We start from the raw sequence: 27,202 nt of genomic DNA on the forward strand, positions 1-27,202 counted from the left end.
GAGATATGTAGTCAGATTGTAGCAAGATGATGTGGTGGGTGATTTGAACTTCACACCCCATATTGAGTGGGGCTTCCTTAGTACTGGGGGTTTGGATGGGCAGTAATATTTTAAGTGTGTCTGGGAGGGTATTTTAAAACAGTATGTGTCTAGTCCAGTGAGGGAGGGGGTTATACTGTAAACAAAAACAGAAGTTGCTAGAAAAGCTCTGCAAACCTGGCAGCATCTTTGAAGAGAAACCAAGGTTAACGTTTCAGGTCCAGTGACCGTTCCTTAGAACTGATGGAAAATGTTAGTTTATGTGCAGATGATGGGGTGGGGAAAGGGGGTAAAGAGACTATGATAAATAGGGATGGAGCGTTCAGAGAGAGAAGAACAGTTGGACAGACAAAGGAGTCGATAACAAGCTGGCTGGGTGAGTGAACAGTTGTTAATGGAGACTGCTACTAGCTAACAATGAGGCCATACTGGACCTGGTACAGAGAAACCTCAAGCATCTGAACATAGATTATCTGAACAAGATTGCAAGGTCTGGATGCTTGGTGAAACTCTGTTATCCTGAATGTTTGATTATCCGAACAAAATACTCCCTGCCTATGTAGTTCGGATAATTGAGGTTCCTCGGTATTGGGAAATGAACCCCACCAGATGATCGAAGTTTCAGTGGGGGTACATTTTGGGAATAGTGACCATAATTCTGTAATTTCTTTTTGGATACTTCTGGATAAGGACAAGAGTGGACCTTGGATGAAAGTGTTAAATTGGGGGAAGTCCAACTATAACCGAATTATACAGAATCTGAGAACGTGGATTAGGAACGGCTGTTTGAGGATAAATCCACAACTAACATGTGGGAGTCTTTTAAAGATGAGTTGATTAGAGTACAGGACAGGCATGTTCCTCTTAAAATGAAGGACAAGAATTCCAGGATTTGGAAACCTTGGTTGACGGGAAATTATCAGCTCAGTCAGAAACAAAAGGAAGGTCTAGGTAACTAAAAATAGATGAAATACTCGAAGAATATAGAGAAAGTTGAAAGGAGCTTAAATGGAGTGTTAGGAGGGCTGAAGGAGACCTTGAAGTCTCTATGGCCAGTAGGGTGCAGGAGAATCCAAGACACTTCATACATATATTTGGAGCAAGAAGGTAGTTCGGGAAAGAGTAGGCCCATGCAAGGATAAAGGAGGCAGGTTATGCTTGGAACCAGAGGAAATGATTGAGTACTTTATATCAGCATTTACCAAAGAGAGGACATGACAGATGTTGACGTTGGGGAAAGGTACGTGAATACTCTCGGCAGATCAACATACTGAAGAGGAAGTGTGTTGGGTGCATTGAAATGCATTAAGATAGACATGCCCTCAGGGCCATGTGGGAGGGAAGGGAGAAAATAGTTGTGGCCTAACAGATGTCTTTGCACTTTATTTGGCCTCGTGACGTTCCAGAGGATTGGAGAATAACCAATGTTGTTTCTGTGTTTAAGAAGGAAAACTGAGATAATCCAGGCAATTCAGGCCAGTCAGCCTGATATCAGTGATGGGGAAGCTGTTGGAGAAGATACCAAGAAATAGGATTTATTCATACTTGGAAGCAAATGGACTTATTAGTGATAGGCAGCATGTGTTTGTGCAGGGAAAGTCCTGTTTTTGAGGAATGTGACAAGAATGATTGATGAGGGAAAGGCAGTGGATATTGTCTACGTGGACTTTAGTAATGCATTTGATAAGGTACCTCATGATAGGCTGGTGCAAAAGGTAGGGTCTCATGGGATTCAGGGTATGCTGGCTAGAGAGATACAGATCTGGCTTGATCATAAAAGACAGAGAGTAGCTGTGCAAGGGAGCTTTTAGGAATAGAGATCAGTAACTAGTGGTGTTCTATAGGGATCAGTGCTAGGATTTTTGCTGTTTGTAATATATACAAATGATTTGGAGGAAAATAAGTAATCTGATGAATAAGTTTGCAGATAACACCAAAATTGGTGCATTTGCAGATAGTGAAGAGAATTGTCAAAGGATACACAGGATATAGATTGCAGATTTGGGCAGAGAAATGGCAGATGGAGTTTAATCTGGAAAAATAGGAGGTGATGGATTTTGGAAGATTGAATTCAAGTGTGAATTATACAGAAAACAGCAGACCCCTTCGGAACATTGGCATACAGCAGGATCTGGGCGTACAGATCCCTGAAAGTGGCAGCGTAGGTAGATAAGGTGGTCAAGCATACAGATACTTGCCTTCAGTGGCCAGAGCATCAAATATGGAAATTTCAAGTTATGTTACATCTGTATAAAACTTTAATTATGCTGTATTTATAATATTGCATGCAGCTCTGGTCACCTAGACAGACGTGGATGCTTCTGTGAGGGTGCAGAAAAGAATTACTATGATGTTGCCTGGTCTGGAGGGTTTTAGATATGAGGAGAGGTTGGATAAACTCAGGTTGCTTTCTTTGCTCTTGATGGATGGAAATTCATTGCATTGGGGCAGCACGGTGGCTCAGTGGTTTGCCCTGGGACCCACCTCGGGCGACTGCCTGTATTGAGTTTGCACATTCTCCCTGTGTCTGTGTGGGTTTCCTTCCACAATCCAAAGATGTGCAGGTCAGGTGAATTGGCCATGCTAAATTTGGGGCGGCTCAGTGGCTAGCACTGTTGCCTCGCAGCGCCAGAGACCCGGGTTCGATTCCAGCCTTGGGTGACTGTCTCCATGGAGTTTGCACATTCTCCCTGTGTCTGCGTGGGTTCCCTCCGGATGTTCCAGTTTCCTCCCAAAGTCCAAAAATGTGCGGGTTAGGTGAATTGGTCATGCTAAATTGCCCATAGTGATAGGTGCATTAGTAGGGAGTAGGTGAATGGGTCAGGGTGGGTTACTCTTCAGAGGGTTGGTGTGGATTTGTTGGGCCGAAGGGCCTGTTTCCGCACTGTAGGGAATCTAATCTGATCTAATAAATTGCCCATAGTGTTAGGTACATTAGACAGAGGTGAATATAGTATAGGAGATTGGGTCTGGGTAGGTTACTCTTCAGAGGGTTGGTGTGGATTTGTTGAGCCAAAGGGCCTTTTCCACATTGTAGGGAATCTATCTATCTATCTTTTTGATGCATGTAATCTGCAGCGTGACTCCAGGAGGAGCTCTTCAGTCACAGGGAGGACACGATTGAGAATTCTTGTAATGTCCCTTTCCTTTTAGTGGGCAGCAGGGAAACTCCTCTCTGTTAATGCAATTGGCCTGATCTTTCCTTAAGATGGGCATAGTTATAGTGTCTTGGAGATCCCAGCTTGCTTTCCTCCTTGCAGGTGAGGTAGATTAGAGCATGTATTTATGCCAAAGTACTTCTCAGTATTCCATTCACATCATCAATTTTGTTGGTTCTCAGTTGTTGGGATCTTCTTTTCAACCTAATATCAGGTTGGTGTTCTAGCGAAAACGATCTCCTATCAGGTAGATTAAGTAAGTCAAAATTAGTAAGTGTTCAGGGATAACAGGATGTGACCATAAGTGAGGCAGGTAGGGGGATTCTGAGTTCAGGAGTGCACGAGCCTCAGCCCTTGACCTTGTCTAACAGGTATGAGATTCTTACTCCCTGTGTGGCTGAGGGAAAGGGATGTGGACAGGATGAGCCAGCTGACCACAGCACCATGGTGCAGAGGGCAACCCGAGAGTGGGGATCAAAAAGACAAGTAGTTGTTATAGGGGATTCTATAATTGGGGGGCAGATAGTATCCTATGCAAGCCAGAAATGGTGCCCTGCATGGTATGTTGCCTGCCCAGTGCCAGGGTGCAGGACATCTGCGACCGGCTTGAAAGGAGACTGGAGGGGAGGTGGACGATCCAGTTATTGTGGTCCACGTTGGGACTAACAGCATAGGCAAGGCTGGGGTGGAGGACCTATTGGGGATTATCAAGCACTAGGAAGGAAATTGAACTACAGGTCCTCAAGGATCAAAATCTCTGGATTACTGCCCAAGCCACATGCCAAATGGCAAAGGGATAAGAAAATTAGGGAAGTAAACATGTGGCGAAGAGATTGCTGTGGGAAAAAAGGATTCCATTTCATGGGGTATTGGCATCAGTTTTGGGACCAGGAGGATCTGTACTGTTGGGATGGTATCCCTCGAACCAATCTGGAACCAGTGATCTAGCGAAAAGGGTAAATAGGGTGGTCAGTAGGACTTTAAACTTCTGAGTCGGGGAAGGGAAAGCTAAAGTGACAGGGAGTATGGAGTTGAATGGAAAGATAAGCAGCAGAATAGCATGTGTGCAGGTGGGTTTAAGCTCAAGGCAGAATAGGAATGCAGCAAAAAGGAAGGATAACTTAGGGCATCTATGATTTCCAATATCTCTCATAATGATAAAGTTAGCATTAAGGCACTTTACCTGAATGTTCATAATTTATCTATTTTGTTATAAATGCTAACGGCACAACTCATTGTGAATGATGTGGTAGGCATCACAGAGACGTGGTTGCAGGGGGTTCAGGACTGGCAGTTTAACATCCAAGGATTTACAACTTATCGAAAAGACGGAGGTGGGCAGAGGGGGTGGGGTTGCCTTGTTAGTTAAGAATGAAATTAAATCTATGGCACTGAATGACATGGGTCAGATGATGTGGAGTCTGTGTGGGTGGAGTTGAGGAACAAGGCAAAAAAACCATAATGGGAGTTATGTACAGACCTCCCAACAGTGGTCAGGACCAGGGGCGCAAGATGGACCATGAAATAGATAGGGCATGTCTGAAAAGTAATGTCACGGTGATCATGGGGGGGCTTCAATATGCAGGTGGACTGGGTGAATAATGTTGCTGGTAGATCCAAAGAAAAAAAATTCATGGAATCCTTACAGGATGGTTTTTTGGAACAGCTTGTGATGGAGCCCACAAGGGAGCAGGCTATTCTGGACATAGTGCTGTGTAATGAGCTAGACTTTATAAAAGATCTCAAAGTAAGAGAATACTTAGGAGGCAGTGACCATAATATGGTAGCGTTCAGTCTGCAGTTTGAAAGAGAGAAAGCAAAATCGGATGTAATGGTGTTACAGTTAAACAAAGGTAATTACAAGGGCATGAGAGAGGAACTGACGAAAATCGACTGGAAGCAGAGCCTAGTGGGGAAGACAGTAGAGCAACAATGACAGGAATTTCTGGGTGTAATTGAGGACACAGTACAGAGATTTATCCCAAAGAAAAGAAAGATTATTGGGGGGGTGGGGGTGGAGCGGAGCGGAGCGGAAGGTGTAGAGAGGAGGATTAGACAGCCATGGCTGACAAAGGAAGTCAGGAAATGTATCAAAGAAAAAGAGAGAGCCTATAAAGTGGCCAAGAGCACTGGGAAATCAGAAGATTGGGAACACTACAAAAATAAACAGAGGATAGCAAAGAGAGAAATAAGGAAGGAGAGGATCAAATATGAAGGTAAGCTGGTCAGTAATATTAGAAATGATAATAAAAGTTTCTTTCAATACATAAGAAACAAATGAGAGGCAAAAGTAGAAATTTGGCCGCTCCAAATTGATGCAGGGAGATGAGGAAATAGCTGAAGAACTTAATAAGTACTTTGTGTCATTCTTCACAGTGGAAGACATGAGTGATATCCCAACAACAGAGGAGAGTCAGGAGGCAGAGTTGAGTATGGTAGCCATTACAAAAGAGCAAGTGCTAGAAAAGCTCAAAGGTCTAAAAATTGATAAATCTCCCAGCTCCGATGGGCTACATCCTAGAGATCTGAGAGAAGTGGCTGAGGAAATGGCGGAGGCATTGGTTGTGATCTTTCAAAAGTCACTGGAGTCAGGGAAAGTCCCAGATGATTGGAAAATTGCTGTTGTAACCTCCTTGTTCAAGAAAGGATCAAGACAAAAGATGGAAAATTATAGGCTGGTTAGTGTAACCTCGGTTGTTGGTAAAATTCTAGAATCCATCATTAAGGATGAGATTTCTAAATTCTTGGAAATGCAGGGTTGCATTAGAACAAGTCAGCATGGATTTAGTAAGAAGTCATGCCTGACAAACCTGTTAGAATTCTTTGAAGAGGTAACAAGTAGGTTAGACCAAGGAAGCCCAGTGGATGTTATCTATCTATACTTCCAAAAGGCCTTTGATAAGGTGCCTCACAGGAGGCTGCTGAGCAAGGTGAGGGGCCATGGTGTTTGAGGTGAGCTATTGGCGTGGATTGAGGATTGGCTGACTGACAGAAGGCAGAGAGTTGGAATAAAAGGTTCTTTCTCGGAATGGCAGCCAGTGACAAGTGGTGTCCCACAAGGTTCACTGTTGGGGCCACAGCTGTTCGCTTTACATATAAATGATCTGGATGACTGGACTGAGGGCACTCTGGCGAAGTTTGCCGATGATATGAAGTTAGGTGGACAGGCAGGTAATTCTGAGGAGGTGAATTTAAGACAGTTTAGGAGAGTGGTCCAGAAAATGGCTGGTGAAATTCAACATGAGCTAATGCGAGGTCTTGCACTTTGGAAAAAGGCATGGACTATTTTCTAACTGGTGAGAAAATTCACAAAGCCGAAGTACAAAGGGATCTGGGAGTGCTAGTCCAGGATTCTCTAAAGGTTGACTTGCAGGTTGAGTCCATGATTAAGAAAGCAAGTGTAATGTTGACATTTATCTCCAGAGGGTTGGAATATAAAAGCAGCGATGTACTTCTGAGACGTTATAAAGCTCTAGTTAGGCCCCATTTAGAATACTGTGTCCAATTTTGGGCCCCACACCTGAGGAAGGACATACTGGCACTGGAGCATGTCCAGCGGAGATTCATACGGATGATCCCTGGAATGGTAGGTCTAACATACGATGAACGGCTGAGGATCCTGAGATTGATTTAATTGGAGTTAGAAGGTTGAGGGAGATCTAATAGAAACTTACAAGATAATGCATGGCTTAGAAAGGGTGGATGCTGGGAAGTTGTTTCCATTAAATGGACAGACTAGGACCAGTAGGCACAGCCTTAGAATTAGAGGGGGTCAATTTAGAACGGAAATGAGGAGACATTTCTTCAGCCAAAGAGTGGTGGGCCTGTGGAATTCATTGCCACGGAGAGCATTGGAGGTCAGGACATTAAATGTCTTCAAGGCAAAGAATGATAAGTTCTTGATCTCGCAAGGAATTGTGGGCTACGGGGAGAGTGCAGGTAAGAATAGTTAAAATGCCCATCAGCCATGATTAAATGGCAGAGTGGACTTGATGGGCCGAATGGCTTTACTTCCACTCCTATGTCTTATAGTCTTATGGAGTTCTGCTGAAACTGTGGTAGGTAATACATTGTATGATGTTGAGTGCACCTACATTGAGGGTGTGATTCAGGTGAAATTCTTAAAGTGCTCTTTCCAGTGAGCACTGACTGCCTCTCTGTCCTTTGTGAGCGCCACTCCATTCTTACCCTCAGAATATGTTATTTGGTTGCTTGGGTCACAGTGGTTGCATTGACTTAATGAGACCATGTGTTTAAATGAGCCTTATTATTAGCGCTTACTTCATTTTTAACATTTCTTTACAGTGGATGAATTGTGACCAACCTCTTGATTTTAAAGAAAGAAGTCAGTTAAAATTGAAATGTTAAATTTCCTGTTGATTGTCTTAGTTTAATTTTGAGGACCAAATAGTTAAGTTCATTATAAAACTTCTTACGTCAATTTATAGGTTTGTATTTATTTTTAATTGGATTGAAACCGTTCACCACCAGTTAATGCTATGGTCCCTAACATTTTCCAGGTTTCTAGCATATTTACAATTTTAAAAAATTAACAAAGAAATTTGCATTAAATTTTGGAATTTTTTTTATTGTTAAAATCTTTTATTGGTGTTGAAAATTTTTCTATCTGGTGTTTTCCTCCATTCTCAAGCTGAATAAAATAGTTTAGCTTAAATGAAGTAGAATATCAAGGCTTCCCAGTATGTTTTTTTTTCCTTCTTCCTTCTCCAGTTCTTTTGAAAAATACTATTGTCCTCATATTGATTTTTCTTCTGGCAAAAGACAGAATTGACTTGTCACATTCTATGTCGGAATATTGTTTTTATCCAATGCCCACACGTGTTCATTTTTGCAAAGATCACTGAAAATAATTATTGAAGTGAAAAGTGCAACTGTTTGTTTTTCCATTCTAGAAGTCTAGCGGTAGAGAAGCTAATTGCCCCTTTCCGGGAAACCATGTAATTCTATTAGCATTGATTTGCAAATTTAAAAAAAAAACAATAGCGCAACTTAACCATAGACACAAAAGGGGAATTGATGCCCAAAGATATTATGAAGATCCACAACTTTCTCGACTCCAGGTTGTGGATGTTTCGTTACTGAATATATTCAAGGTTGAGATAGACAGATTTTTGATCTCCCAGGTTTGGGTCAAGTGATATGCAGGTTTTGGGTCAGGCCAGAAAGTGGAGTAGAAACTGAATATTACATTATCAAATTGAACGCAGGGCAAGCAAACTTGAAGAACTGTATCATCTGCTTTTGTCCTTATTTCTTGTGTTTCTCCATGCTTTAGATTGCAGATATTGTTGTATTAATTTTGGGAAAAATGTAATATTAGCAATGACTAATTATATGATATAAAAGTTTCTGGAAGTGCAAAGGCAGTAAAATCAGATATGTCTATTAAAAAATCTTAGCAAAACAGTGGGATTCATTTCTTGAGGAACAGAAGTCAAAGCAGAAAAGTTATGTTAAACAGTTATAGAAGCTTGATTAAATCACCAGAGTCTCCACTTATAAGAAGGAGTTAGAGGTGAAAACAGGAAATATTAAATGAGTTAGGCCTCTTTTCTCCAGCAAAGAGAAGGCTAAGAAGGGTCTTGGTGGAAGTCTTCAAAATTATGAAGTGATTTGATGAGGTGTGTTTAATGATTTTCTATTTGTGAGAGTTTATAGACACTATAAAAATAAGATAACTTCATAATTTACTTTATTAATTAGGTGAAACAGTGGTTAGAATTTGGAACTTGGTATTTTCAGTTAATAACACAGATCCACTTTAAAAAGATGCTACATAAGAACATAATAAGGGAAATAATTTGAAGGACATATCGATAAATTAGATGAGATAAGAGTGGAGGAAGCTCATGTTGAGCATAAAGATAAGTATCCAATTTTGATGCTGTGTTTGGCCCTCAGGTAAGATTTCAATCTCACGTCCACATCCACACCATCACTCTTATATGTACATCTCCACATTATTACCCAACTCCACACCACCTTAGCCATCTCTGTAATCTCCTGCATCTCTGTAACCTTTTGTAATTTATCTACTGCTCTAATTCTGGGCTCTTGAATATTCAAAGCTTTAATTGCTCCAGCATAAGGCTTTCAGCTGTCTAAGGTAAAAACAATGACTGCAGATGCTGGAAACCAGATTCTGGATTAGCACCACTAATCCTTTCAGCTGTCTAAGTCTGAGCCTCTGGCATTCCTGACCAAGGGCTGTCTACTTCTCTAACCCTTTTTACTCATTTACAGAACTCCTTAAAATCTGTCTCTGATGGAGCATTTAGTCATCACCCCAAATATCTCTTCATGTGGATCATTGTTTGCGTTACAGTGCTCCTATTAATCAGTTCTGAGATACTTTACAGTGTTAAATGTGCTGTATAATCATAAGTTGCTCTTGTACAAATGACTTTCTGTGCTATAGATATGATGCAATAGGTCTTTGTACAGCACTTTTGTGATTTTAGATGGGCAATACTGATCAAATTTTTACCCATGTCTCTGTTGCATTTTACAGTGATATTGGTATTGGTCAGTCCCAAGATGACAGTATAGTCGGGTTGAAGCAATCCAGATATATTGCACCTGCATTGCCTGTAAGTGGCACCTTATCGTCCAGTAATCCTGACCTGTTGCAGTCTCATCATCGCATTCTTGATTTTAACACTACACCAGGTGAGTGCTCGTTCATTCCAAAGTAATTATGCCCTTTTTAGATCGTGTTTTATATGTGTCCCTAATGTTTTTGATGGGGAAGAAAACTTGTTCTTACTAAGTTTATTCTTCACGGTACACAAAAGTAGTTATTTTGAAACGCAGTTATCAGTATCAGTATAATAGAGTTCAGTGCTTGACAGGGAGTAATATGAAACAATCTTAAATTCTAGGCTTAGATAAGGCTGTTGAGTGTGATGAGACAGAGACCCTTCATGGTTAACTATAAAGGACTGTTAGTGAGTAGAATCACGGAAGATTAGTTCAGGAGAAAAAAACATTCTAAACCAACTTAATTTTAAGTAGCAGAGTCAAAACGTGTGGTGATGGAAAAGCACCCCCAGTTAGGCAGCATCCGAGGAGCAAGAGAGTCAATGTTTCGAGTATAACCTCTTCATCAGACACTTCCTCTCTAGGTTCATCTACACCAGATTTGATTTAATATCGACAAGTGTAACTAGGTATAGTGAAAAGTTTTGTTTTGCATGCGGTATCAACAGATCATACCAAAGTGCATAAAGGTAATAGAATGTTGTGGTTCTGTTCGCCGAGCTGGGAATTTGTGTTGCAGACGTTTCGTCCCCTGTCTAGGTGACATCTTCAGTGCTTGGGAGCCTCCTGTGAAGCGCTTCTGTGATCTTTCCTCCGGCATTTGTAGTGGTTTGAATCTGCCGCTTCCGGTTGTCAGTTCCAGCTGTCCGCTGCAGTGGACGGTATATTGGATCCAGGTTGATGTGCTTATTGATTGAATCTGTGGATGAGTGCCATGCCTCTAGGATAGTAATATGACTATGCCGGTCAATTCTTGAAAGGTTTTAGTATCTGGTGCCTCAGGGAAGGTTGGGCTTCTAATAACAGAAAAGGCTGTGACTCCACGGGCTGTCAGGAGAATTACTCGTTGCTTTCTATCTGCCACAAAGTCATTTGCCTTAAAAAAAAATTCAATCTTTCTATCTCTAGGCCTAATCCTTGACTTTAGGGTCAAACATGTCAAGCTTCCCAAACAATGGCATGATTCAAAAATGCTTTTTCAAACTCAAAGATGACTGTTGTGAGAAGGTTTCTTCAGGATCATGCTTTACTCTTGTCAGTGCTGAAATAACTCCATAGATACCAGTATTCCATTATGAGTCACCCTTTCTGTATATATGAACAGTCATTGCCTCTAGTACTGCCTCTTCAGAGTCAGCTATCAAGGGTGGCAGTATCTTTGATACACTCCTTTTTATCTGTCAGCCAGGGCTCCCTGATAGGCCTATTAACAGCACCAATCAGAGGACTCATGTTCTATGAAGTCTAGCTGGCTGACCCTGTTAAAATCACTACAGAAAGCTTTAGCGGGACATTGGCCAAATGCAGACAAATGCAATTAGTTCAATTACGGAAACCTGGTCGGCATGGATGAGTTGGGTGAAGGGTCTGTTTCCATGCTGCATGACTCCATGATTCTTTGGTCGGTTACCTAAAATCTGTGCCATGCCTCTGTGTTGTCTGTGTTGCTATTTTGTGTAAGTTTGTCTAGTTTTTTCATTTTCTGTGTTTGTCACTGTCGCTGTTTGAAGCATTCTGTGGGTTTTTGACAGCTAGCTGTGACTTTTGTCCAATTGGTCTAATGTGGACTATACCCTTGTAACCACTGTTTTATTGCTGTCCAGTCAGCTTGCAGCTCCTGCTCGTACTCTCCAAGAGCACCTTTGACTGCCTCATGGAGGCAGCGTCCTTCTCTTTTAGTTACAATAACGTTCAGACTTTGTACTCCGTCCCAGGGATGGAGCATATATATTCCCCTTAACTGGTCAAGGCTTTCCCATGTCTTCACTGGCCCCTTCTTTGGGTGAGGCATTTCTTTAAACCACCTGTCCATATTTTCAGGGGTTGCAGGTTCATGCAAAGTGTGCATTTCAGTCCATAGTACCGGATCTCCCTCAATACTGTCCTCTAATCTCTGCCTGACCATTTTTTTCAATCTTTACTTTCCTGGCTTTAAGGGGTTGTAAAAATGGTACTGGGAATATACAGTCCTCATTGCTTTCACTACTAGAGTCTCTCTGTTTCCCAAGGATAATAACTTTGTTTTTCCGAATTACTTTCTGGAAGCCTCGAGTGATCGGGTACAAAATCTGTGGGCAAGGGAACCCGGGAAGAAACTGACAGGATGGGGATGGTATTGTTCTGTATGCTACACTTAATAAGAGATAAACACTGCTTACAGCGTGTACTGATAAGGTGTGAAAATGCTGTAGAATATAGTGAGCTAGTGAGTGATTTAATAAAGATAACCTGTAACACAATATCTCTCAGATTTCCAGAAGGCGTTCAATAAGGTGCTGCATACAAGACTCATCCATAAGATGCGGGAAATGTACTAGCATGGACTGTTTAACCAAATGAAAGCAGAGTGTTGGGATAAGTGGGTGTTGCTCTCATTGGAGATCACTGGTGAGCAGGGTGCACAGGGGTCGGTGTTGGGCCTGCAACTGTTCATGATATATGTAAATGATTTGGAAGAGGAGACAGAGTGTACCGCATCCAGGTTTGTTGATGACACTAAATTGAGTTGAAAGGCAAACTGTGCAGAGGATGTGAAGGGTCTGCAGAGAGATTTAGATGGGTTGTGAGAGTGGGTAAGGGTCTGGTAGATGGTAGATGTGAAGTTATCCACTTTGGAAGTAATAATAGTAGGTCAAAGTATTATTTAAATGGTGAGAGATTGCAGCATGCTGTTGTGCAGAAGCACTTAGGAGTGCTTATACATGAACCAGTAAAAGTTGACTTGCAGGTGCAGCAGGTATTAGGAGGGCAAAAGGGAATATTGGCTTTGATTGTTAGAGGGATTGAATTTAAAGCAGGGAGGTTCTGCTGTAACTGTACAAGGTATTGGTGAAGCCACATCTGGAGTATTGTGCACAGTTCTGGTCTCCTTACTTGAGGAAGGATATACTGGCTTTGGGGGCGGTGCAAAAGAGGTTCACCAGGTTGATTCTGGAGATGAGGGAGTTACCCTGCGAGGAGAGGTAGAGTCGCCTGGGACTGTACTCGCTAGAATTTAGAAGAATGAGAGGGGATCTCATAGAAACATATAAAATTATGAAAAGGATAGATAAGACAGAAGCAGGCAAGTTGTTTCTACTGATTGGACAAACAGGCAGAAACTAGCCACCAGGATACATGGATGTCAACTAGCCACAAAAAGACATGCCCACCTCTCACTAGTACCCTTACAGGATAAGGAAGGACACCACTTTGACTGGGACAACACATTCATCCTAGGACAAGCCAAACAGAGACATGCACAAGAATTCCTAGAAGCATGGCATTCCAACAAGCAGATTGACTTGGATTCCATTTACCACCCCCTGAGAAAAAGAACAGGACATAATGTCACCATAGGAAATGATGTCACCACAGGAAATGACATCACCAACCCAAGAAAATCCAAACATATAACTAGAAGGTGGGCTACACCACCAGTGCTTCATATGGAGGCTTACTAAAGATGTTACCTTGTATGGTGACAAAACATCTGAAAACGAACCTTGCAGCTCAGCAAGCAAACCTACATCCAGAACCTCAACCTGAGCTACAAATCTTGTCAAAGCATGCTAATGGCAAAGCAAGCTTCACGGGCCAAATGGCCTACTCCTGCTTGTTTTACTTTGAAACAAAAATTATTTTTTATTTCCAGCATAGTCAAGTATAGCAGATAAATGATGCATTAGGTATTGAATGCTGTAAGACTCTGAGTAGATTTTAAAATGATTACATGGTCCCACCAGCTCGCTGTTTTAACTGACAAGCTGATGTAAGCATTATCTCATTTTTAAGAATCACTGCCTCAGCAAGAAGTCACTACCTTCAATGAACAAGAAGTGTGGGGAACGCTTGATACATATGAACATACAGAGTCGAGAGTGTGGTGCTAGAAAAGCACAGGTCAGGCAGCATCCGAGGAGGAGGAGGAGGAGAAATCTATGTTTCGTGCAAGAGCTCTTCATCAGGAAAGACTCTTGCCAGAAATGACAATTTTCTTGTTCCTCACATGCTGCCTGATCTGCTGTGCTTTTTCCAGCACCACATTCACGACTCTGATCTCCAGCATCTGCAGTCCTCACTTTCTCCAATAACTAGATTAGAGTAGTGCTGGAAGAGCACAGCAGTTCAGGCAGCATCCGAAGACCAGTAAAATCGACGTTTCGCGCAAAAGCCCTTCATCAGGAATACAGGCAGAGAGCCTGAAGGGTGGAGAGATAAGTGAGAGGAGGGTGGGGGTGGGGAGAAAGTAGCATAGAGTACAATAGGTTAGTGGGGGAGGGGATGAAGGTGATAGGTTGAGGGGGGGGGAAGGGTGGAGTTGATAGGTGGAAAAGAAGATAGGCAGGTAGGACAAGTCATGGGGACAGTGCTGAGCTGGAAGTTTGGAACTGGGGTGAGGTGGGGGAAGGGGAAATGAGGAAACTGTTGAAGTCCACATTGATGCCCTGGGGTTGAAGTGTTCCGAGGCGGAACATGAGGCGTTCTTCCTCCAGGCGTCAGGTGGTGAGGGAGCGGCGGTGAAGGAAGCCCAGGACCTCCATGTCCTTGTCAGAGTGGGAGGGGGAGTTGAAACGTTGGGCCACAGGGCGCTGTGGTTGATTGGTGCGGGTGTCCCAGAGATATTCCCTAAAGCGCTCTGCTAGGAGGCGTCCAATCTCCCCAATTTAGAGGAGACTGCATCGGGAGCAATGGATACAATAAATGATATTGGTGGACGTGCAGGTAAAACTCTGATGGATGTGGAAGGCTCCATTAGGGCCTTGGATGGAGGTGAGGGAGGAGGTGTGGGCGCAGGTTTTGCAATTGCTGCGGTGGCAGGGGAAGGTGCCAGGATGGGAGGGTGGGTTGTAGGGGGGCATGGACCTGACCAGGTAGTCACAGAGGGAATGGTCTTTGCGGAAGGTGGAAAGGGGTGGGGAGGGAAATATATCCCTGGTGGTGGGGTCTTTTTGGAGGTGGCGGAAATATCGGCGGATGATTTGGTTTATGCGAAGGTTGGTAGGGTGGAAGGTGAGCACCAGGGGCGTTCTGTCCTTGTTACGGTTGGAAGGGTGGGGTCTGAGGGCAGAGGTGCGGGATGTGGTCGAGATGCGTTGGAGGGCATCTTTAACCACGTGGGAAGGGAAATTGCGGTCTCTAAAGAAGGAGGCCATCTGGTGTGTTCTGTGGTGGAACTGGTCCTCCTGGGAGTAGATACGGCGTAGGTGGAAGATGGCATTTTTGCAGGAGATGGGGTGGGAAGAGGTGTAATCCAGGTAGCTGTGGGAGTCGGTGGGTTTGTAAAAAAAATGTCGGTGTCAAGTCGGTCGTCATTAATGGAGATGGAGAGGTCCAGGAAGGGGAGAGAGGTGTCATAGATGGTCCTGGTAAATTTATGGTCAGGGTGGAATGTGTTGATGAAGTTGATGAATTGCTCAACCTCCTCACGGGAGCACGAGGTGGTGCCAATGCAGTCATCAATGTAGCGGAGGAAGAGGTGGGGAGTGGTGCTGGTGTAATTACGGAAGATGGACTGTTCTACATAACCAACAAAGAGACAGGCATAGCTGGGGCCCATACGGGTGCCCATGGCTATCCCTTTGGTCTGGAGGAAGTGGGAGGATTCGAAGGAGAAATTGTTAAGGGCGAGGACCAGTTCGGCCAGATGAATGAGAGTGTCGGTGGAAGGGTACTGTTGGGGATGTCGGGAGAGGAAGAAACGGAGGGCTTGGAGGCCCTGGTCATGGCGGATGGAGGTGTAGAGGGATTGGATATCCATGGTGAAGATGAGGCGTTGGGGACCGGGGAAACTGAAGTCTTGGAGGAGGTGGAGGGTGGTGTCTCCAACGTATGTGGGGAGTTCCTGGACTAGAGGGGATAGGACAGTGTCGAGGTAGGTAGAGATGAGTTCAGTGGGGCAGGAGCATGCTGAGACAATGGGTCGGCCAGGGTGGTCAGGCTTGTGGATCTTGGGAAGGAGGTAGAACTGGACTATGAGGTTGGAAGCTGTGGGTAGGAGATCTCCTGAGATGATGAGGTTCTGTATGGTCTGGGAGATGATGGTTTGGTGAGTTTTGGTCGAGTGGGCGGTAGGAAAAGCTGTCCTCGAGTTGGCGTTTGGCTTTAGCGGTGTAGAGGTCAGTGCGCCAGACTACCACTGTGCCCCCTTTATCTGCTGGCTTGCTGGTGAGGTCAGGATTGGAGGGCTGCGCATTATGAGAGTGAGAGGTTGGAGTGGGGGAGGAGGGTAGACAGGTTGAGGCAGTTAATGTCCCGGCGACAGTTGGAAATGAAGAAGTCGAGGGCGGGTAATAGGCCAGCACGGGGCGTCCAGGTGAATATGAGCATACATATAAATTTAGAAGGAGTGAGCCATTTGTCTCCTCCAGTCTATCCTAACATTCAATAATATAATAGCTGATTTGATTGTAACCACAAATTCACATTTCCACCTACCTCGATAATCTCCATTCCTTAATAAATGTCTTCCTAATATTTGAGGAAACTGCTTCCACCACTTTTCAGGAAGATAATTCCAAAGGTTCTCAACTCTCTAGAAAAAAATCTTTATCTCATCTCTCTTTTAAATGGGTGACTCTTAATTTTTAAACAGTGACCTCTAATTCTAGATCCTCCAATAAGAGGAAACATTCTCTTCATATTTACCCTGCCCAAGACCCCTTGGTATCTTCTGTGTTTTCAGTCACTTATTATTCTAAACTCCAGTGAATACAAGTCTAACCTGTCCAAGCCTTTCCTCAGATCCCCATTCCTTGTAAGGTTTGTAAACCTTTCTGAAGCTGCTTCCAACATTTACATCCTTGCTTGTATAAAGTGATCATTACTGTACATAGTAAGTCTCCCTGTATAACTGAAGCATAATCTTCCTACTTTTATATTAAATTTCCCTTTCAATAATTGATAACATTCTATTAGCTTTCCTAATTGCTTGCGATTCATGTATTAGGATACCCAGATCCCTCTGCACCTCAGAGCTCTGCAATCTTCTGTTCATTTAGACAATATGCTTTTGTCTTCCTGCCAAAATGGCCTTTTACAATTATGGGGCGAAAGTGAGGACTGCAGATACTGGAGATCTTTCACATTTTCACAGTTACCCCATATTATACTCCATTTGTCTCGTATTTGCCTGCTCCCAAAACCTTTTGTAACCTCCTTATGTCTTCTTCTTAACTTAATTTCCTATTTCCTTTGTATGGCTTGATGAATCAGCTATTCTTTTCCTGCCCATTGATTTCAAATGTTCACACAATCTTAATAAAGCACTCTACCTTTATGCTATCCATTTATTCAGCTTGTTTTTCTTTCGAACAGAGCTACCAGATCAAGTTTTAAGAGTTTTCAAAGCCGACCAACAAAGTCGCTACATAATGATCAGCAGAGATACCACTGCTAAAGAAGTGGTCATTCAGGCACTTCGTGAATTTACCGTAACTGCTGCTCCTGAATCGTATTCGCTGTGTGAAGTCTCTGTCACTCCTGAAGGTGTAATCAAACAAAGACGGCTTCCAGATCAATTATCAAAGCTTGCTGACCGAATCCAGCTCAGTGGAAGGTAAAGATGAAGTTATCAGAATCCAGGTTCTTTCAAAGAATACAATAGAAATAAGCTTGTTTTGCTTTATTTTCCATGAGGAAAATATGAAGTTTGAATTTGCATTTCAGCCATTGTTCATTGGTGTAATACATACGAGCATTGCAAAATGGCTCAGTACTCTGGGTGAATTTCTTTTCAATTGTTTTGAATTAATTTTGTCAAGTTTTATTTTCCATTCCAATTAGTTACAAGTTTATTTCCAGCCACTTGTTCAGGGGATGGGCGTTGTGGAATGCATAGAAGTACATGAGTTGATTTATTCATGGGTGGCACGGTGACTCGGTAGTTAGCACTACTACCTAAGCACCAGGGATGAGGTTCAGCTCCCCCCTTGGGTGACTGTCTGTCTGAATGGAGTTTGCACATTCTCCCTTGGCCTGTGTGCTATGGTTTCCTTCCACAGTCCAAAGATGTGCAGGTTAGGTGGATTGACCATACTAAATTGCCCATAGTGTACAGGGATATGCAGGCTAAGTGGATTAGCCATGGGAAAAGTAGGGTTATCGTGGATGAGTGGGATGCTCTTCGGAGGGTCAGTGGAGACTCAATGGGCCGAATGGTCTGCTTCCACAGGGATTCTGTGATTCTGTGACTCCCTGATATTTCTTATTGGGCCTGTCCTTCAGTGAAACCAATCGAAATAAACTTTTGCAAGGATATTGGGTTGAGAGTAGTAAAGTTGGAAGAAAAAGCAAACAAGGAGGTAAAAGTCAGTGGTGGCTCTGAATACTGGAATAAATTCAGAATTCAGCAAAGTGAACTTAAAAAAGGTAACAAAGAGAGAAAAAAAACTACAAGAAAAAATTAGCACAGAATACAATAACTGACAATAAGATCATCTTTAAATATATAAATAGGAAGAGAGAGGTAAAATTGAATATAAGTCCCCTTGAAAATGAATCTGGGGAGCAAGATCGTGGCAGATGAGTTAAACAGGTGTCTTGCATAAGTCTTTATGATAGAATATACTTTGAACTTCTCATTAATACTAAATATACATTAGAAAAATTACATACCATCACTAGAGAAGTAGTATTATACAAACGAATGGGGCTAAAGATAAAGATTCCTGAAGAAGGGCATGTGCCCGAAACGTCGAATCTTCTGTTCCCTAGATGCTGCCTGACCTGCTGTGCTGTTCCAGCAATAAAGTTTCAGCTTTGATCTCCAGCGTCTGCAGACCTCACTTTCTCCTAAAGATAAGTCCACTGACCCTGATGGCTTGCATCTGAGGATCCTAAAATAAGTAACTTCAGAGATAGTAGATGCATTGGTTGTCATTTTCAAAATTTTTTTCCGTCTGGACAAGTATTAGTGGATTCAAAAAGGGAGGGAGGCAGGAAGCGAGTAACTATAGGCCAATTAGCCTAACATCTATTGTTGGAAAGATATTGGAAACAATTATTATTGAAGTAATAGCAATACTTTTGCAAAATCATAATCTAATCAAGCAGAGTGGATAAAGTCTCATGAAAGGGAAATAAAGTTTCTGACTAATTTATTAGAGTATTTTGAAGAAGTCTCAACCAGAGTGGATAGACAGAAACCAGTGGATGTGTTGTATTTGGACTTCCAGCAGGCATTCGATAAGGTACCTTCCAAAAGGTTAAGTCACAAGTATAACAGCCCATAATGTTGGAGGGAGACAAACTTTGTCCAACCCAGACCAACAACAGCACCTTCAATTCATGTTGGAAGTAATATATTGGTGTGGATAGAGAATTGACTAATGGACAGGAAAAAGGAGTGAAATAAAGGGTTATTTGCAGGTTGGTGACCTGTGATCAGTGAGATGCCACAGGGATCAGTGTAGAAATCGCATTTGATTACAATACATATTAATGACCAAGTAGGAAATAAATGTACTATAACCAATTTTGCAGACAATATAAAAATAGTTGGAAAAGCAAGTTGTGAGAGGTATCGATTGAGTGGGTAAGGGCAAAAAGTTAACAACTAGTGTATAATGTGGGAAAATGTGAAGTTGTCCATTTTTGAAGGGAGAACAAAAGAACAATGTAATGCAGTGGTCCCACCGTACCTGCGGATGATATGTTCCAAGATCTACCACAGAAGCATGAAACCGTGGATAGTAGCAAACCCATTCATTTCAATAGGAAATTTATCTTCCTGGCAGCCCCCTGAGCGTTCTCTGTAGTGTGTCTGGGCTATGGTAAACTGCGGGAAACTGAAACCGTGCAAACTGGACCCGTGGATACGGAGGTCACCCTGTGTTTAAATGGAGAAAAGGTGCGGAAATCTGAAGCACAAATAGACTTTAGGGGTACTTATGTGCGAAACAGAAAGCCAGCATGCAGATGCAACAGGTAATCAGGAACGTTAATGGAATGTCGGCCCCTATTTCAAGGGATTTGAAGTTGGGAAGTCTAACTGCAACTATACACAATACTCATAAGGCCACATCTGGATTTGGTCCCCTTATTTAAGGAAAGCTATAATTTCAAAGGAAGCAATTCAGAAAAGGTTCACTTGGATGATCCCTGATATGGAGGGATTGTCATCTGAGCAAAAGCTAAACATGCTGAGACTGTCATCACTAAAGGTTAGAAGAATGAGAGGGGGTGATCTCATTGGAACAAGTAGAATTCTTAAGTGGCTTGACAGGATAAGAGTTGCGAGAGTGTTTACCCTCTTGGGAAAGTTGAGGGCCAGAGGGCATAGTCTCAGAATAAAGGAGTGTCAATTTAAGACAGAAATAAGGAGAAATTTCTTCTGAGGGTTGAGAGTCTTTTGAACTCCTTGCCAAAGAGAATTGTGGGGACTGAGTCTTTGTGTATATTTAAGGCTGAGATTGATTTTTGATTGTAGAACATTACAGCACAGTACAGGCCCTTCGGCTGTCAATGTTTAGATTAGATTAGATTCCCTATAGTGTGGAAACAGGCCATTCAGCCAACAAGTCCACACCGATCCTCCGAAGAGTAACCCACCCAGACCCATTTCTCTCTTACTAATGCACCTGACACTATGGGCAATTTAGCACGGCCAATCCACCCTAACCTGCACATCCTTGGGCATTACAGGACAATTTAGCACAGCCAATCCACCCTAACCTGCACATCTTTGGACGTTGGAAGGAAACCGGAGAACCCGGAGGAAACCCACGCAGACACTGGGCGAGGGGAGAATGCGCAAACCCCACACAGACAGTTGCCCGAGGCTGGAATCGAACTTGGGTCCCTGGCGCTGTGAGGCAGCAGTGCTAATTACTGAGCCACGCTGCCCTGTGAAACCAATCCAAAGCTCATCTCACCTGCACCATTCCATTCTTGTCCATGTGCCTATCTAATAACCATTTAAATGCCCTTAAAGTTGGCAAGTCTACTACTGTTTCAGGCAGCGTGTTCCACAATCTACTACTCTCCCTGAGTAAAGAAACTATCTCTGACATCTGTCCCCTCAATTTAATACTATGTCACCTCATGCTAGCCATCACCATCAAGGAAAAAAGGCTCTCACTGTCTAACTATCTAACCCTCTGATTATCTTATGTCTCAGTTAAGTCACCTATCAACCTTCTTCTCTCTAATGAAAACAGCCTCAAGTCTCTCAGCCTTTCCTTGTAAGACCCTCCCGCCATACCAGGCAACATCCTGGTAAATCTCCTCTGAACCCTTTCTAAAGCTTCCACATCCTTCCTATAATGCAGTGACCAGAACTGCACGCAATACTCCAAGTGTGGCCACACCTGAGTTTTATACAGCTGCAGCATGACCTCGTGATTCTGAAACTCAATCCCTTGACCAATAAAAGCTAACACACCGTATGCCTTCTTAACAATCCTATCAACCTGGGTGGCAACTTTCAAGGATCTATATACCTGGACACAGATCTTTCTGCTCATCTACTCTACCAAGAATCTTACTATTGGCCCAGTACTCTGCATTCCTGTTACTCTTTCCAAAATGAATCACCTCACACTTTTCCGCATTAAACTCCATTTGCCACCTCTCAGCCCAGCTCTGCAGCTTATCTATGTCCCTCTAACCTGTAACATTCTTCAGCACTATCCACAACTCCACTGACCTTTGTGTCATTCGCATATTTATGAACCCATCCTTCTATGCCCTCATCCAGGTCATTTACAAAAATGACAAATAGCAGTGGACCCAAAACAGATCCTTCTGGTACACCACTAGTAACTGAACTCCAGGATGAATATTTCCCATCAACCACCACCCTCTGTCTTCTTTCAGCTAGCCAATTTCTGATCCAAACCACTAAATCACCATCAATCCTCCATATTTTGTGCAATAGCCTCCTGCGGGAAACCTTATCAAACGCCTTACTGAAATCCAAATACACCACATAGAACATTACAGCGCAGTACAGGCCCTTCGGCCCTCGATGTTGCACCGACCTGTCATGCCAATCTGCAGCCCATCTAACCTACACTATTCCATGTACGTCCATATGCTTGTCCAATGATGACTTAAATGTACATCAATCACTTTACCCTCATCCACCTGTTTGGTCACCTTCTCAAACTCAATAAGGTTTGTGAGGCACAACCTACCCTTCACAAAACAGTGTTGACTATCCCTAATCAACTTATTACTCTCTAGATGATAATAAATCCTATCTCTTATAACCCTTTCCAACACTTTACCCACAATCTAAGTAAGGCTCACTGGTCTATAATTACCATGGTTGTCTCTACTACCCTTCTTGAACAAGGGGACAACATTTGCTATCCTCCAGTCTTTTGGCACTGTTCCCAGGGGACAGATGGGATTTTTACACTTGCCAAAATTGCTAACACCTCCCTCCTTGTGAACCTCAATCTCATCTAATCTCGTAGCCTGTGTCTCAGTATTCTCCTTGACAACCTTGTCTTTTTCTAGTGTGAATACTGACGAAAAGTATTCATTTGGCACTTCCCCTGTCTCCTCAGACTCCACGCATAACTTCCCATGACTATCCTTGATGGGCTCTAATCTTATTCTAGTCATTCTTTCATTTCTGATATACCTCTAGAAAGCCTTGAGGTTTTTCTTGATCCTATTCGCTGACTTCTCATGTCTTCTTCTGGCTCTTCTTCGTTATCTCTTTATCTTTCCTGGCTAACTTGTAACTCTCAAGTGCCCTAACTGAGCCATCACATCTCCTCTTAACATAAGCCGCCGCCTTCCTCCTGACAAGAGATTCAGCTTCCTTAGTAAACCATGGCTCCCCCGTTTGACAGCTCCCTCCCTGCCTGACAGATACGTACTTATCAAGGATCCGCAGTAGCTGTTCCTTTAAAAAGCTCCACATTTCAATTGTGACCATCCCCAGCAGTTTACATCCTCATCCTATGCATTCTAAATCTTGCCTATTCGCATCGTAATTGTCTTTCCCCTAGCTATAACTCTTGCCGTGCGGTATATACCTATCCCTTTAGAACATAGAACATAGAACAATACAGCACAGAACAGGCCCTTCGGCCCACGATGTTGTGCCGAACATTTGTCCTAGCTCATGTACCTATCCAATTGCCGCTTAAAGGTCACCAATGATTCTGACTCTGCCACTCCCACAAGCAGCGCATTCCATGCCCCCACCACTCTCTGGGTAAAGAACCTACCCCTGACATCCCCCCCATACCTTCCACCATTCACCTTAAATTTATGTCCCCTTGTAACACTCTGTTGTACCCGGGGAAAAAGTCTCTGACTGTCTACTCTATCTAATACCCTGATCATCTTATAAACCTCTATCATGTCACCCCTCATCCTTCGCCGTTCCAATGAGAAAAGGCCTAGCACACTCAACCTATCCTCGTACGACCTATTCTCCATTCCAGGCAACATCCTGGTAAATCTCCTCTGCACCCTCTCCAAACCTTCCACATCTTTCCTAAAGTGAGGCGACCAGAACTGCACACACTACTCCAAATGTGGCCTTACCAAGGTCCTGTACAGCTGCAACATCACCTCACGACTCTTGAATTCAATCCCTCTGCTAATGAACGCGAGTACACCATAGGCATTCTTACAAGCTCTATCCACCTGAGTGGCAACTTTCAAAGAGCTATGAACATAGATGCCAAGATCCTTCTGCTCTTCCACCTTACTAAGAACCCTACTGTTAACCCTGTATTCTGCATTCTTATTTGTCCTTCCAAAATGGAAAACCTCACACTTGACAGTGTTGAACTCCATCTGCCACTCCTCAGCCCAGCTCTGCATCATATCTAAGTCTCTTTGCAGCCGACCTCCTCACTATCCACAACTCCACCAATCTTCGTATCGTCTGCAAATTTACTGACCCACCCTTCGACTCCCTCTTCCAAGTCATTAATAAAAATTACAAACAGCAGAGGACCCAGAACTGATCCCTGCGGAACTCCACTTGTAACTGGGCTCCAGGCTGAATATTTACCATCTACCACCACTCTCTGACTTCGACCGGTTAGCCAGTTCTCTATCCAACTGGCCAAACTTCCCACTATCCCATACCTCCTGACTTTCCGCATAAGCCTACCATGGGCAACCTTATCAAATGCCTTACTAAAATCCATGTACACCACATCCACTGCTCTACCCTCATCCACGTGCTTGGTCACCACCTCAAAGAATTCAATAAGACTTGTAAGGCAAGACCTACCTCTCACAAATCCGTGCTGGCTGTACCTAATCAAGCAGTGTCTTTCCAGATACTCATAAATCGTATCCCTCAGTACCCTTTCCATTACTTTGCCTACAACCGAAGTAAGACTAACTGGCTTGTAATTCCCGGGGTTATCCCTATTCCCTTTTTTGAACAGGGGCACAACATTCGCCACTCTCCAGTCTCCTGGTACCACTCCCGTTGACAGTGAAGACGAAAAGGTCATTGCCAACGGCTCTGCAATTTCCTCTCTTGCTTCCCACATAATCCTAGGATATATCCCGTCAGGCTCGGGGGACTTGTCTATCCTCAAGTTTTTCAAAATGCCCAACACATCTTCCTTCCTAACAAGTATCGCCGTTCCAATGAGAAAAGGCCTAGCACACTCAACCTATCCTCGTACAACCTATTCTCCATTCCAGGCAACATCCTGGTAAATCTCCTCTGCACCCTTACCAGTCCGTTTCATACCCTCCTCTTCAACAATACGGTCCCTCTCATTTGTAAATACTCTTTCATTTGTAAATCCCTTTCCATCAGTAAAGTATACATAACTGAAGTGTGGTCACTGTCGCCAAAGTGCTCACCTAACTCCAAATCTAACACCTGGCCGGGTTCATTACCCAATATCAAATCTAATGTGGCCTCGCCTACATATTGGCTTGTCTACATATTGTGTCAGGAAACCCTCCTGCACACATCGGGAAAAAAAACTGACCCATCTTAAAATATTTGAACTATAATATTCCCAGTCAGTAGGACGTTCTGTTTCAGCTCAACTATTGCTCAGAATGCAACATAAAATAAAGTGGCAAAAATTGCAGCTGTTTACTTGCTGATATAAAGTAAAATGAAAAAGAAACAATTTTACACAATTCTACAGTAAACTTGCTTAATGCTGTTGACTTTTTAGTTGATGCAGTTTTGTTTTCTTTCATGAGGTACTATCTGAAGAATAATATGGAAACAGAGACACTGTGCTCAGATGAAGATGCTCAGGAATTGCTTCGGGAGAGTCATATCACATTGTTACAATTGAGCACGATTGAAGTTGCCACCCAGCTCTCCATGAGGAACTTTGAACTATTTCGTAATATTGAGCCCACAGAGTATATAGATGACTTATTCAAACTTAAGTCAAAAACTGAATGTGCCAATCTGAAGAAATTTGAGAACATAATCAATCAGGAAACATTTTGGGTTGCCACAGAAATCCTTAAGGAGTCAAACCAATTGAAAAGAATGAAGATAATTAAACACTTTATCAAGATGGCACTGCACTGTCGAGAATGCAAGAACTTCAACTCCATGTTTGCAATTATCAGGTAAACATAGAAGATTGGCACAGGAGTTTGACCCTCCAGCCTGGTCCACCATTGAGTATGATCATTGCTGATCTTTGAGTTCAATACCCTAATGTTGTTCTCCTCCCATATTCCTTGATTCCTTTCACGACAAGAATTATATCTACTTCATTCTTGAAACACAATGTTTTGATGTCAACAACTGTGGTAGTGAATTCCACAAGCTCACCACTGTCTGAATTGGAGAAATTTCTCCTCATCTCATTCCTAAAAAGTTTATTCCTTATGCTTAAGCTATGTACCCTGGTTCTGGACCTGCCCACCATCGAAAACATCCTTCCTGCATCTAACATGTCTAGTCCTGTTGGAATTTTATAGGTTTCTCTGAGATCCCACCTCATTCTTCTAATCTCCAATGAACCCAATCCTAACTGACTCAAACTGTCCTCATATGTCAGTTTTGCCAGGAATCAGTTTGGTAAATCTTTAAAAGTATAAGGCAGTAAGATGAACTTTTACTTCTAAAAGTAAATCTTTTCATAACTTTTAGTATGGGATTGACTAAACTCTAGTTGGTGAAAGATTCTTAGTACCTTTTTCTATAAATGGGACTCAAGTACAATATATTTTCATTTATTTGGGGCAAATGATGGTGCAGGTCCATGATAATGGCCTGGCGGTACAAACTTAAATATCACCACAGCAGCTATTATAATTTGAAATTAATTAATAGATGTAAAATATGATGCTGTTCAGCATTGCCACTAATTTTTTTTACAAGCTGCACAGACCTCAGGTCCATGTGCGGCAATAACTTCCAAATTAGACACTGACGTTATGATAGCTGCAGACAACGAAACAGAGGAGCAAACCCAAAGGAGCTTAGAGGAAACGTTAATGCTAGTCTCAGTAGTGGTGATCATAACAACCATCATTGATTGGCATTCACCAATTTCTTTTAATGAAAAAGGAAATCTGACATTCTTACCTGGTCTGGCCTATGTGTGACACTAGGTCTATGGTAATGACTTTACTCTGAAGTAATCTAGCAAGCCACTTCATTCAAGGGCAATTAGGGATGGGCACCAAATGCTGATTTTGCTAGTGGCATTCATGTCCCATGAAAGAATAAAGAAAAATATCCAGCTTTTCATTTGTGAAAATGTATCCAGCTACCTTCTCTATTTAGAGCTGTTAATTTGGTACTCATGGGGGTTTGAAGTGTCCATCATGCAGGAGAGAAACTGAGGTCATTTAAAAAATGATCAGTTTTATGCCAATAACGGTCAAACAGGCAAATTCTACAGCAAAAAAACCTTTTGTTTATACTAATATGAGAACCATCCCAAGCCACTTCACCAAAATGTAATTGAGAGGAAATCTGTCATACTAGCTCAATCTGTTCAGTATGCAACTCCAGACCAAATCAACTACATTGATCTTCTCAGGACATCTATGCATGGGCAATAATTACCAGCCTTGCCTACAGCCCACTTCCTAATAATGAGTTCAAAAAAAGGGAATGGCGAGCCAAAGAAGGTAATTTTACCTCAAAACTCAGAAAAGAGTTTTAAAGAGAATCTTAAAAGGGTGGTAAAGATACAGAGACACATAGGGGTTTTGGGATGGAAGTCCAGAAGCTAGGTTTAGGTTACTGAAAGTGTGGCTACCAATGTTAAAACAAAGGAAGGGAAGGATTGCAGATGTGGAAGGTTAGTTTAGAAGAATGT

At 42.7% G+C, this 27,202-nt stretch overlaps 1 protein-coding gene across 12 annotated transcripts in view; it reads left to right on the plus strand.

The window, feature by feature from the left end:
• The window catches only part of rapgef2b (Rap guanine nucleotide exchange factor 2b), a 400,973-nt gene that overhangs the window by 304,020 nt on the left and 69,751 nt on the right, over nt 1-27,202 (plus strand). For 11 of the 12 annotated variants that reach the window (XM_087980144.1, XM_043674010.2, XM_087980145.1 and 8 more), the window contains 3 exons: nt 9,730-9,887; nt 17,274-17,514; nt 25,110-25,493. In XM_087980144.1, the coding sequence (XP_087836270.1) occupies nt 9,730-9,887; nt 17,274-17,514; nt 25,110-25,493 (783 nt within the window). Of the gene's footprint in view, nt 1-9,729; nt 9,888-17,273; nt 17,519-25,109; nt 25,494-27,202 lie in introns of those variants that run through there. The other variant, XM_087980151.1, reaches the window with a different exon arrangement.

Source organism: Chiloscyllium plagiosum, unplaced genomic scaffold (genome assembly GCF_037043375.1).
Source record: "Chiloscyllium plagiosum isolate Xiang-an unplaced genomic scaffold, Cpla_swu_hap1 HiC_scaffold_36, whole genome shotgun sequence".
Lineage (NCBI taxonomy): Eukaryota > Metazoa > Chordata > Chondrichthyes > Orectolobiformes > Hemiscylliidae > Chiloscyllium > Chiloscyllium plagiosum.